This window comes from Scleropages formosus, chromosome 18 (assembly GCF_900964775.1).
Source record: "Scleropages formosus chromosome 18, fSclFor1.1, whole genome shotgun sequence".
Lineage (NCBI taxonomy): Eukaryota > Metazoa > Chordata > Actinopteri > Osteoglossiformes > Osteoglossidae > Scleropages > Scleropages formosus.
In genome coordinates this window covers 15,408,669-15,421,903 of record NC_041823.1, presented here as the reverse complement: position 1 = coordinate 15,421,903, position 13,235 = coordinate 15,408,669, and the positions used below count along the sequence as shown (strand labels likewise).

Sequence of the window (13,235 nt, the reverse complement as noted above, 5' to 3'; positions counted from 1 at the left end):
CTTACTGTTTGGCATCATAATCCTCTGTGTGTGCTGTGAGTATGTAATAATAATAATAATAATAATAATAATACAGTTGTTCCTCGACTAAGAGTTATTTCTGCATGTACACTGGTTGTATCTGTATCTCTTGTATGTTGTATGTTGTATGCTGCTTGGGAGAAAAGCATCACTAAATGAACAGATGTAAATGTGAATGTAAATTTGAAGGTCAAGAACCCAAAGTGATCCACAGGGTGAGAAGCAACAAAAGGGTTTTTTGTACTTCCATTGAACTGATTGCATACATAATCTGAATACGACCCTTCCCTCTGGTGAACCGAGACCCCCAGGCATGAGCCCGTACTTTCTGAATCCCCTGGCAGGAGTATTTATGATGCAACGTGAATGGAAGTGCCCAAAGCAAGAGCAGGGTATTAGGTCTCACCAGTAGCTCTGGGACTCCTGTGATTTTATTTACTCCACACACGAAGCACAATTCACTAAAACCAATACGGGCATAGTAATGAAAAATTAAAGCATCATCATAAGAGATTAAAAAAACTACATAAGATGTACGGTATGTTATTTATTTTGAAGCACAAACAATGGCATCAGTTCAGAGCTGGAGGTGTTACGTGGAGGTGCAGGACGACAGATGCAGCACTTCAGTGTCGAGCTCAAAGCTGGAAGATGGAGAAGATATAGCATCATCTGCATCTTGCTCACTTTCTCTGTACCTCTTTGGCACCTCCTTGACACCTTCTCCTCTACTGTTTGTGATCACTCTCTGTCGCTGCATGGGCTGAAGCTTAGGCATACATTTTGAATAGGTATACTGGGTCTTTTTTAAGGAAGTATAAATACTAAACACTTGTCAGAAAAGTGCACACTGGCAAAAAGTTCATACGTTGAGGTTAAACTGTAATATTAATTACAATATTGCAGTTCAGGGGGTGCGGTGGCGCAGTGGGTTGGACCGCAGTCCTGCTCTCCGGTGGGTCTGGGGTTCAAGTCCCGCTTGGGGTGCCTTGCGGTGGACTGGCGTCCCGTCCTGGGTGTGTCCCCTTCCCCCTCCGGCCTTACGCCCTGTGTTACCGGGTAGGCTCCGGTTCCCCGTGACCCCGTAAGGGACAAGCGGTTCTGAAAATGTGTGTGTGTGTGTGTGTGTGTATTGCAGTTCAATTGCTTTAATCATCGGCATCTTTGATAATAATGATAATATTAATAATAATTGGCACACATCTGATGTTATGTCGGTTTCCTGTGGCTGCAGTTTAATTGCGTTGTCTGCTATTCTTGTCTAAGCTGTCCGTATTCGGGTTTAAAGATGCTCACACACTTTCCATCTTTCCAGATCTGCAGCTACAGATGCTCAACAGAAGTCTGACTACAGAGAAGGAAAACCTTGAGAGAGAGAACAAGAGTCTGAAAACAATTAGAGGTTCTCTGAACCGAACACTGGAGGCTATTTTCCGGTTTAGTAATCTTCCCGTGAACATGTTTTGTCCTGTGACTAAATCTGGTGCAAAAGGTGAGATCTTTTTGTCTATTATTTCAGAACGAGATTCACTTGATATATTTTCACTTCTTCACGTATTTTCACTGGCATTTTTTTTTTTTAACAATATTGTCTAGAGTATCTAGTCTGTACAACTTGAAAAAAGTGTTCTTTATTCATTTATTTCCTTTGAATTCTATGTAGAGAGACGGTGTTCAGTATGCCAAGTGGGTTGGAAACCCTACAATTCCAGCTGTTACTACGTATATCTTAGCAGCCCTTGGAATACCTGGTCTGGAAGCCGCCAGGAATGTATTAAAATGGGGGCAGATCTGGTAACGATAGACAGTGAAGATGAACAGGTAGGTCACTCTCACAGGAAGCACATACACAGTACCAGCAGGTGGCGTATCGGTTAAGGAGACAGACCTGAAGGTTTCCTGTTCAAGTCCCACTCTATGAAGCTGCTGTTGTACCCTTGAACAAGGAATGTACCCTGGATTACTCAGTACACCCATCTGTACAAATGGATCCAATACTGTAAAGAACTAGTTAACGAAATGGGGAGCAGGTGGTGTAGTTGTTAGAGTTGCTGCCTTTAGACCCAAAGGTCATGGGTTTAAATTCCACCTCCAGCTGTAGCACCCTTGAGCAAGGTTACTTACTGTAAATTGCTTCAGTAAAATTAGCAAGCTGCACAAATGGGTAACTAGTTGTAGGTAACTTGACAGTGTCAGTTGCTTTGGAGAAAAGCACCGACTAAATGATGAAATATAACAATAATTGTTTACAAATGCGACTCTATATCTCTACAGAGGTTCATTAGTGAACTTGCCACAAATTACTATGACAAGTGGCACGGTTACTGGATCGGACTGAGAAGGAGTTCAAATGGATGGTTCTGGGTGAATGGCGATCCACTGACTACAGGGTAAGACCTTAAAGAACCCATCTTTCATCGCATGTTTATATTGTGCTATACATATCGTCTACTCATGCGAAATGGATGTAACCGACTGAAAACAAACTTGAAAATTGTCCCTTGTAACTATTTGTGGAGGAAACTACATAAATATATGTTACCTTCAAATGTAGTCAAAAACAAACCAAACTTCCTGTGATGGGATCAGTCTGTTTGCATGGAAATCATGTGTCATACAGACGAATTACAACTATTAACGGCATTTTCCTGTTTTTCTTCTCCTGCTCAGACTTTGCAATAATAATAGCTAAATACGACAGTCATCAGAAATCCTACAGATGAATACGGAGACATATTTATGTCTAACATGTATTGATTTTTCAGGTTTTGGATTAGTGACCCAACCGACAAACATGCGAGCCAGTGTGTGTTAACAAATACAGTCAATGGCACCTTGTATAGCTGGAGGGATGAGAATAACTGCCATTTCCATAACCGGTGGATCTGTGAGAGCAAAGCTTTGATATTCTAAGTTTTCGATCGTTGTGTAACAGAGACACAGAGCAGCGTGAAGTCATCTAGCTGTAACTGTATCCCAAGAACCTGTATGGTTTTGAGCTCTGCTGTTTTGCTACCTTGTGACACCAGTACTCAAGTCAAATAGTACTTAAATCAAAGATGTGTATTCTACAGAATTAACACCAGTGGTCAGAAGATTAGAAAATGATTGTTTCTTGACCAAAATTTAAAACATTACCTTCACCAGTTAAAAAAAGAAAGACTCAGTTGTTTGGGCAAAGGGTTTTAACTACCTATATTCAAGAAACTGGTGAAATTACAGAATGTGTCGACTTGTTGAACATAAAAATTAAACTTACTGTTAATTTCTCAATTAGAATCAACCTATTTAAACATCTACATACAGTTTTTGCTTTGCTTTAATAGGCATCGCATCTGACTTGGTTATGGTAAACTACTGTGGTTTGTACAGTAACTGTGATACTGCTGTGTTTATGGCTGTATGGTTTGTGTTCATTCGGGATCACACTTAAACTGTCCAAAAGAAGTGAAATAAACGAGTCCTGGTTGAGCTGAGTGTTCATAAATTTCTATATCCTCGTTCTCTTTCCCTCACCTCCAGGTCTGCTCCAACATAGCATCCTGGTACACCTTCATCCATCAGCACTTGTCATTTCTACCCACATATTTTGCCAAGAACTTTACCATAATGCTTGGTTAAAAAAAACTGCTGCGACTTTTTAGAACATCCTGGGAAAACTTGTTCGCAAAAAAAAAAAAAAAAAAAAAACAATGCATTCAAATGGAATCCAGTTTACATTATACTAGAAATAATGTTATGAAGTGTTCACTGTACAACTCTGCTCTGGTGCCTTGCTGAAAAGAAAAAAGTCCCGAATCCTCTTGAAAGACCGTAACACCAGAAAGTACTGTCCCACATTGTCCCGCTCAAAAGTGGACCAACAGTATTCAAACTCCTCTTGTTTATTCGCTGTGTGAACCGGTGGCTGAAAGATTACAGATTAGACTGGATGAACATAATCTTTTATAACAACTCATTGACCGTGATACTTGTACACAGGACCGCTGTAAAATGACACTATAAAATTCACAAGGGTAGCGTCATGTTTCGGCACGTCAGTTATACCCTGGTTCCCTCAACTTCTTTATCTTCTTCTTCCCCTTCAGTACAGTTATGGTTTTGTATTGCATTTTACTCCATACCACAGTTTTTCCCTTCACGTTCTGCCCTTTTGGGTTCCGCTTGCTTTTCCTCCATGATTGCCCCGTGACGGACCAGCATCCCGCGTAGGGTGTTGTCCGCCGTACAACCTGAGCTTTCGGGACAGGCGAAGGATCACAACAATACTTACAGCACCTCTCCTGTCCTGCTAAATAGCACTTGACAAAGCATTGAAATTCATTGAATCTGGCCTTAGTCAGTTCAATGCAAGACTTCACACTGGAGATCATCTGCAGCATCCTCCTCCTATAACACAAACCTGTTTACACACCAGGAGAGATATTTTTACACCAAATTTGTATTCATATTACCTTTAGGAATCAGTGTGCAGGTGTGTGTTGCACTGGCGCACTGAACACAAACACAACACAACTGGTTTAAGACTAACAGCAGTGGAATGAGAACTGCTTCCCCTGGTGGTGACCAGCATGTGGAGAAAAGTGAAAAACTTCCAGTTGTTTTCCATTTACGCAGCAGGGTATTTGTACTGGAGTACACACACACCATCTGAAGCGCTTGTCACATAAAGGGTCAGGGGAGCCAGAGCCTAACCCAGCAACACAGGGCAAAGGGGACACACCCAGGGCGGGACGCCAGTCCATTGCAGGGCACCCCAAGCGGGACTCGAACCCTAGACCCACCAGAGAGCAGAACCTGGTCCAACCCACCGCACCAACACACCTCCCCTGTACTGGAGTAGTGCTGGGTAAATACCATGTTCAAGGGTGCTACAGGAATATTTGACATGGCTTACTTCAGGTTAAGGGGTGCGGTGGTGCAGTGGGTTGGACCACAGTCTTGCTTTCTGGTGGGTCTGGGGTTCGAGTCCCGCTTGGGGTGCCTTGCGACGGATTGGTGTCCTGGGTGTGTCCCCTCCCCCTCCAGCCTTACGCCCTGTGTTACCGGGTTGGCTCTGGTTTCCCGCGACCCCGTATGAGACAAGCGGTTCTGGAAATGTGTGTGTGTGTACTTCAGGTTACAAAGAATTGTTCCCACCCTCTACGCTACTGACTGTCCTGTTCAGCCATCTATAACCTCCTCCCGATTCTGTGCTGGGGAGAGATGGGTCCAGGGGCCTCACAAGGAGCAACAGAGGGCCACAGAGCCAGGTGTCATCATGACTGCTGTGTTTTCAGTTATTTAGGTTCTGCAATCTGCCTAAACTCTATTCTGTAATCAAATCTGAAAAATATTTAATATTTAAATAGAACACTTTTCCACATTTCTCTTTGTCTTCTTTAAGTCATTTAATCATAACTCTCTTCTTCACAGTGCAATAATAGTGTCCTCTGTCTCAATGCTCCTTCCCATTGCCAGACCTTCCTGCTCCATCACCTTGTGCATCTAGGAGTCTTGTATTATTATTTAGTCATTTAGCACACTATCTCCTCCAAAGCAACTTAGTGCTTGATTTGAATGCTAAGTTACAATAATTTACCCTTTCCAAAAGCAGGGTGATTTTTACTGGAGCAGTTCAGGGTAAGTACCTTGATTGGGGTTACTGCAATGAAAATGAGCTTCCAACCAGGTCTACTGAGTGAAATACAACAGCTCTAACCACTTCACCACCTGGTGGCCCTTATCACTGAAGCTGTGGGGTAGAAATTCTTAATGTAATGAGAAAGGTGTTGAATAGAACATGATATTTAACAATAATGGAATTAATAAGCAATGTAGTGGTAGAGTGTGTAGCGTTGCTGCCTCACACCACCTGGCCTGTTGAGGTGTAGGGTTTAAACCCCTGTCCGGGTGGAGTTTGCATGGTCTCCATTTGTCAGCCTGGGTTGCCTTCAACAGTTCAAAGACGTTTGTTTGTAGGTTAATCGGTAACTTCAAGTTGCTCTCAGGATGTGAGTGTTTGTGTCGCTACCCTGTGATGTACTGGCGTCCCATCCAGTGCATACCCTACAAGGCCTTGTACCACGTGCTTCCCAGATAGCCTCTGCACTACTGAAGAGAGGAAAGCAATGACTACCACTACATCTGTTCATGATTAAACAATATTTTTAATACTTGTCTTTTGTAATCAAAACATTTACCATGGGTCTATATATTCCAGAAGGCCCATTATGCACTTCAGTAATTTCAGTGTAATCTAAAGGTGATGCGTTTTTTTCTGAAGTGGCTGTGAACTATGCCAAAGTGATGGCAAATACCTAATCATCAATCAATACATTTTTCCAGTTTTCCAGTTAGTATTTTAATAAAGTTTTATTAAAAAGTGCTACATGAGCATACATGTGATAGATTGTAAAGTTTTGACCCTGAGCCCTCATTGTATGTATGTGGACATACAGTATGGACAATTTCTCAATGTACTGTCTCTGTCTGGGTGCTGTTGTGACTCACTAGGCAAATTGTTGTGTTACTGACATCAAATGAAAATCTGGAGAAACACCTACAGAATAAGAGGTTGCATTTTCCAGCACAGTTCACTAAATGTCATGCAGAACTTTATTGAAGATGCCCTCAGTTGAACATCATCTCTGTTCCACAGTAGATTATTAGTTCAAATCCTTTAGGAGTAGAGCTTTAGTGCAGTGATACAAGAGTTCGACTTTGTGACGGTATGTTTGTCCACAGCCGGATTTTCCGCAATTTCTCTATGATGAAATCCGCATGCAGAGTTGCACTTCCTTTGCATTGACAGGGTACGTCTTCGTCAGAGACGTGACCACACTTCCGTTTCCTGAATTTCATTCACGAATCCTTGCCAATATCTATAAGTAGATGCACATTACATTTCCACTTCAATGCTGTAAAAAGCATTTCTTTTCGGAAAGACGTTTTCACCGCGCTGTGCCAGGCATCGTGTCAGTACTACTCTCTGTGCTCACATCTCCGAGGTCCATTCAGAGGATTGCAGTCTGCAGTGTGTAAACCTGCAAACATGTCTGATGAGCTGCTTTATTCCAGCCTGATTCTCCCCAAACCTCGCAACTCTTCCCTTATAGGTGAGTTTCACAGTATTTTTTCAAAATGAATTCTTTTTCTTCTCTCTCAGGATAGTAGGTTTGTTCCCTGTAGCCAGTTTTTCACTATATTCAAATATATAGATAACAAGCTACAGTACTGCGCAAAAGTTTAAGGCACTTGGTTGGGGAAAAAGCTGTAAAGTGAGAATGCTTCCAAAAATAATGCTCTTAATAAACTTCCTACAAAGCTTAGTAACTATCCATCATCAACAACCGCTGGAGTGGCGGATTTGGATGGGTCCTGCTCTCTGGCAGGTCTTGGGTTCGAGTCCTGCTTGGGGCGCCTTGTGACAGACTGGCATCCCATCCTGGGTGTGTCCCCTCCCCCCCTCCAGCCTTGCGCCCTGTGTTGCCGGGTTAGGCTCCGGCTCCCCATGACACCGCTCAGGAGAAAAGGTCTCCGACAGTGTGTGTGTGTGTGTGTGTGTGTATACTTTCTTTCTTTAACGACATACAAAACCCTTCCTGTAATACTGTAACTTTTTGCAAAAGAAATGCTTGGAAATGTAAAATATGCTCTTTCCCATTGACACTAATGCAGAAGACATTAAATAACCATCTAAAACAAATATTTCTGTGAAACATCTAAGTACCTAAGAGTTTTGCACAGTATTGCAATGTAAGAGTATTGCAATGTAAATACATCAAACTAAAAATGTTACAGTTTAAAGGATAAATTATTTTGGTATCTGTTTATAACGGTCCATAGAAATACATACAAAAGTCTTGCAAAAATAAAACATTCTAGCTTTTTCAGTCTTCTCAGACATGTCAGCTCAGCACACTCCATAATAAACATTAAATAATGAAATTTTGAACTACTTTTCTTCAAAGGGTTATTTTTTAATAAGTATTAGACTGTGAGGCTATAGAAGATAACGTGAGCTTAGGAAATTCATCCTAAACCAGGGAGAAGATTTTCTCCATGTTACTAAGATGTATACTAATCTAACAAAGTTTCAAGCTTTGTTGTACTCAACAAATACAGTGAAAGTGTAATACTACAGTTTTGTTTCTACAGTAATGTACATTGTGGAGTGGGGAATATGGGGTGGGGGAGTGGAGGGTTATAAGGAACAAAAAATAGATGAACAGTGCAAAGATGAAACAATCCAGTGGTGTAATGACAGGACAGTCCAATACAGTACAGTTCACAGATATAGGGAATGGATGTTATACCTTCAAATACATGGTATAAGAGTGTGACAGTTTACAGCAGGAGATAACAATCACTGTGAAAAAGGCAGTACAGTTTGGCAGTAACAGTCAATTGGACAAATAGTGTGACAGGTGTTACCTAAAAACTAAACTGGTTTTGTTCACACTCCTTCTGAAATGAATATGTCCTGTTGGATTATTTCAAAGTAATTTACTTATATATCAATCCATGAGCAACACTAAAGAACATTAATATGACTTTTGTTTTAAGAAATTATTCTTAATCTCCCGTGGTCAATGCGTGTGATCAGAACAACTTGTGTTCAGTTATTTAGTTTATCTCAGTTCTTATTGTGGTACACATCCATTCGACTATTATCAACAAACTGCTTGTCCAATCCAGGGTCATGGCGTAACAATAATAAAGATACAATAAAAATTAATGAAACACACAACTGAAAAATATTAAAAACTAAAAAATGTACTCCCTACTATTAAATTAGTAATGTGGCACACAGCACCATGGGCTTGGATGGGGCAAAGAAGGACTTGGAGACAGCATTCATTACAAACAATTTATTTCAACACTGATATCAAGGGGCTCCGGCTCCGGCTCCGGCTCCGGCTCCGGCCTCCAAAGACCCTATTTCCTCCAGGACCTGCAGCTACAGCCAGCCTTCCTACCCTCTTTAGCCAGTCACCCCATCATAGTGCCCCCAGTGGTTGCACACCCACATTTAACATTTTTCCCCATAATGCAACTATTTACAGAAAACATCTCCCCCACCTAAATACAAGTAACGCGGGTCGTTACAGTAACAATACATTTTATAGAATCAGAAATGTAATTGCCAATTTAAATTTAGAATTTAAAACAAAACTGAAATAAAAGAAGAAGTAAAATGTGGCTTTCAAAGGGATTTTTTATTCTCACAATAATGAAGTTGCATGAATGTGGCAATGGTGTTCAAGTCATAGCCAGTTCTTACCCAAAAAAACTCCTTTGGATGATGTGTTCCTGTGTGCGTACGATTACCCAACTGGAGAAGTTTACAAACCACATCGGTACACACTATGGGAATCTAATTACGTTAAACATCTTCCTCTCTTTGTGCCAGTAAAAAAGAATGAGGAAACGGTGTATGCAGAAGTGAAGATATCGGAATTACCTCCATCAGAAATCGGCAAGTCACGAAAAGAAGGTGCGTGCAGACTCTCAAAAAGCAATAGGTACATGTGTAAGTACACACAACAAAGGCAGAATCCATATGAACTGGGCCAAGTGGGAACACTTCACCCACCCAATAAGTGTTAAAAAAAAAAAAAAATGAACGTAGCGAAACATTGTATGACAACAGCAAGTTTCAGAACAGGGTTACCAACAACTGCAATGATATTCCCCAGAGTAGAAAAACGACATTTCCCAGTAGAAGATGGCTACGACAGCTACTGGTCGCCAGTGAAGAGGCGAAGCCTTATTTTAAAACACCTTATTTTGCCTACTTTCCATTTCAAAACCCATACAATGTCACTCCCCACAAATTCCACTATTATGGTTTTATTGTTTTCCATCTGGGGCAGGATGGTGCAGTGGGTTGGACCGGGTCCTGCTCTCTGGTGGGCTGGGGTTCAAGTCCCGCTTGGGGTGCCTTGCGGTGGACCGGCATCCCGTCCTGGGTGTGTCTCCTCCCCCTCTGGCCTTACACCCTGAGTTGCTGGGTTAGGCTTCAGTTCCCCGTGACCCTGTATGGGATAAGCGGTTCTGAAAATGTGTGTGTGTGTTTTCCCTTTGCATTTATTCATCCAAAGCAACTTGCAGTGTTGAGGTTAAAGTACCTTGCTCAAAGGCACTACAGCCAGAGGGGAGGCTTGAACCTCCTGCCTGAGCGTCAAAAGACAGTAGCTCTAAGCACTATGCTACCAGCTGTCTTACCACCGTTTACACTAACATGAGTTTTCCTGTACTGATTCCAAAACTACAGGCACGGACCCCACGCTGTCCGAGCTCCCAGAGAAACCTGGGCCCAGATTTCAGCGTTACCGGAAGGTTACGATGTGTCTCGCAGTCTTGTGTCCTTTCTTACTGCTTGGCATCACTGCCACGTGTGCCTGCCGTGAGTACTCCACACAGAGCGCGCAACACACTTTCCATTCTACCACTTTCACTCTTTCGCTTTGTGCTCTGCGGACTTCTGTTTTTAATTTACTTCTTTCGTCTGCTGGATATTCTCTAGAAGATCTCTTAGTATTCTCGGTGTTCGTGACCTAGTGGACGCACGCTGTTCTGTATGGATCTTTCCAGATTTCAGCGCCCAGTGTAAGCTCTTGTCAACGTACGCTGGAGAGCAGCTCCGAGGAAGCAGCGCTGCTAAAGAGCGGCTACAAATGATCAACAGCAACCTGACGGCAGAAAATGCGGACCTGGAGAGAGAGATGCGGGAGCTGAAAAGCGAGAGAGACACGCTGAACCGAAAACTGGAGGCCATTCTTCAGTTCAGCAATTTTCCCGTGAAGAAGTACTGCACTGTGAAAAATTCTGATTCCAAAGGTGAGATGCTTGCTTATTGTTCTCAAAACCGTTCAACATCTGTTTGGCATTTTCCCTTTGAACTTTGTGGGGTGTTGGAAAAAAAAGTGTTGCAAATTAATTTTTCTTTCATTCGAATTCTTCTGTGTAGAGAGACATTGTTCACCATGTCCAGATGGATGGAAACAGTACAACTCCAGCTGTTACTACGTATATCTTAGCAGCTCTTGGAAAACCTGGCCTGACAGCCGCCAGGAATGTATTAAAATGGGGGCAGACCTGGTAACGATAGACAGTGAAGATGAACAGGTAGGTCACTCTCACAGGAAGCACATACACAGTACCAGCAGGTGGCGTATCGGTTAAGGAGACACACATGTGGCATGAAGGTTTCCTGTTCAAGCACCACTCTTGTAGTATCCCTGAACTTGGAACGTACCCCGAATCACTCCAGCAAAACACTGTTGTATATATGGGACAAAAACTGAAAGGTGCTTTGTAACAGGGCCCAGTGGGGGGCGCGGTGGGTTGGACTGGGTCCTGCTCTTCAGTGGGTCTGGGGTTCGAGTCCCGCTTGGGGTGCCTTGCGACGGACTGGCGTCCCGTCCTGTGTGTCCCCCCTCCCCCCTCCGGCCTTACACCCTGTGTTGCCGGGTAGGCTCCGGTTTCCTGCGACCCTGTATGGGACAAGCGGTTCCGAAAATGTGTGTGTGTGTGTGTGTGTGTATACATTTTACATTTTACAAAAAAAATCTTTTTACACAGCTGGATATTTGCTGGAGTCATTCAGGTTCCGTTTTGTCCTTCTGTGCTACAGCGCTTAGGTACCACTTTGAGTTTCATCCAGCACCATTCCGGTGACAAACTGAGCTCCTCACTGTGTCTTTCTGTGTATTTATGTAGCGGTTCATCAGTGAACTTGCCCCCAGCTACTTTGACCAATGGCACGGTTACTGGATCGGACTGTGTAAAATTACAAGGGGATGGTTCTGGGTGAACGGAGCTCCGCTGACCGAAGAGTAAGTGCCAATGCAAAACGGCCCATGATTAAGACGAGAGACCGCGGCTTTCATGCATACATGTTAAAACAGTGGTGCAGGAGTAGTCGAGTCAAGCAATACCATGTCGTGAAAGCAAGTCACAGTCTAACTCTAAAAGGTATCCCTTTTAACCATTTACAGTAGGTTATTTTACGGTAAAATTTCTTTTTTTATATGCAGATGTAGTCAAAAATGAATTGCAAAGGCTATGATGGAATCCATCTGGTGGCGTGGAGATGATCATATTGTAGTGAAGACATGGCCCCACCCTTATTTCACTATGACTAGTGCAAACTTTAGTTTTAGTTCATTAAAAGCAGATGGTGTAACGCAATACAGTCAACAGGCCATCCTGCTGAGCAATATTTGTCCAGTTCTGAATAATAAACGGATATCCCATTTTCAGGTTCTGGATTAACGAACCGAATAACGACGAGAACCGGTGCGCGTTAACAAACACGAAGGATAACACCTTGAAGAGCTGGAGGTCTGCGTATAGCTGGCAAATGAGAAACCGGTGGATCTGCGAGAACAAAGCTCTGATATTCTGACTTTGCAGTTTGGAATACACTTCGAATACATGCATTTTGTAACTGCAGCAAAGGAACGCATGGTTTATTGTTTTTTACAGCGTTCTGCTACTTTCTGACTTATACTTCCGTGTAAATAATGATCAATAATGAACGGACCAAGTAAATTCCACTGTAAGAGCAGCCCGGGCGCTGCGAGGCGTTGGCGCTGCCTGCCGAGCCACCGTGCCACCCATTTGTGGTATTCGTGGATAAAATATCAGGGTAGAGCTGAGGATTCCTGCTGTTTGTAGGTGACATGGCACCGTGAGCCTCATCAGCATGTGGCCAACAGTAAGTGTAAACCAGCAGCGTTAGTGGTACCCAGCACCCTGTAGAGGAGTCTCATTCCCGCTTCTTGAGAACAACCTTTTGTATTTCGGTCGCAGCCTTCGGGTATTCTTTGAAAATACCTCCCGAGTAGCCATCAATGGGAGGAGACCCAAAGGCACACACAAGACACACTGAACATTTCATCTCTTCAGTGTGGCCTGCAAATGTTTGTGGAGGCATTGGAAAAGAGCTGGAGAAGAACGCCTGGTCCCCCCACTGGTGGCTGCACTGTGGCCCTCGTAACGGGAAAGGATTTGAGAACGGATGAACTGGGCAAACAGATAGGTGCTCCAAAAATGCTGCTACTGTTCATGAGTGAAGTTGTGATGGAAGAAACTTGCAGTGTTCACAAGAGTGTAATATGGCTTTTTGGACAGCTAGAAGCATACCGGTTAGAGCTCCTGCCTTTTGATCCAAAGGATGCAAGTTTGATCCCCACCTCTGGCTGTAGAATCCTTGAGAAAGGTAC

At 43.0% G+C, this 13,235-nt stretch overlaps 2 protein-coding genes across 4 annotated transcripts; both read left to right on the top strand.

Moving 5' to 3' along the window:
• LOC108926788 (C-type lectin domain family 6 member A-like) lies at nt 1-3,096 on the top strand. Its single transcript, XM_018739728.1, has 5 exons — nt 1-35; nt 1,337-1,513; nt 1,685-1,842; nt 2,296-2,411; nt 2,787-3,096. Exons 2-5 carry the CDS (start codon nt 1,351-1,353, stop codon nt 2,932-2,934), a joined length of 585 nt encoding a protein of 194 aa, XP_018595244.1. The 5' UTR covers nt 1-35; nt 1,337-1,350; the 3' UTR covers nt 2,935-3,096.
• Nucleotides 3,097-6,914: 3,818 nt separating this feature from the next.
• Nucleotides 6,915-13,222, top strand: LOC108926786 (C-type lectin domain family 4 member C-like). 3 transcript variants are annotated; one of them, XM_018739724.2, is made up of 7 exons: nt 6,915-7,118; nt 9,416-9,499; nt 10,280-10,411; nt 10,600-10,845; nt 10,976-11,133; nt 11,728-11,843; nt 12,271-13,222. In XM_018739724.2, exons 1-7 carry the CDS (start codon nt 7,055-7,057, stop codon nt 12,413-12,415), a joined length of 945 nt encoding a protein of 314 aa, XP_018595240.1. In that variant the 5' UTR covers nt 6,915-7,054; the 3' UTR covers nt 12,416-13,222. The 3 variants fall into 3 exon arrangements, with proteins under 3 accessions (XP_018595240.1, XP_018595241.1, XP_018595239.1); XM_018739725.2 differs by lacking the exon at nt 9,416-9,499; XM_018739723.2 differs by lacking the exon at nt 6,915-7,118 and having other exon boundaries at nt 8,914-9,499.
• The last annotated feature ends 13 nt before the right edge of the window (nt 13,223-13,235 follow it).

Coding starts and splice junctions, on each gene's coding strand:
- LOC108926788 (XM_018739728.1), top strand. CDS start 1,351: ATGCTCAACAGAAGTCTGACTACAGAGAAGGAAAACCTTGAGAGAGAG. Junction 1,514..1,684: donor GACTAAATCTGGTGCAAAAG/GTGAGATCTTTT, acceptor AATTCTATGTAG/AGAGACGGTGTTCAGTATGC. Junction 2,412..2,786: donor GGCGATCCACTGACTACAGG/GTAAGACCTTAA, acceptor TTGATTTTTCAG/GTTTTGGATTAGTGACCCAA.
- LOC108926786 (XM_018739723.2), top strand. CDS start 9,250: ATGTGGCAATGGTGTTCAAGTCATAGCCAGTTCTTACCCAAAAAAACT. Junction 10,412..10,599: donor CACTGCCACGTGTGCCTGCC/GTGAGTACTCCA, acceptor GGATCTTTCCAG/ATTTCAGCGCCCAGTGTAAG. Junction 10,846..10,975: donor GAAAAATTCTGATTCCAAAG/GTGAGATGCTTG, acceptor TCTTCTGTGTAG/AGAGACATTGTTCACCATGT.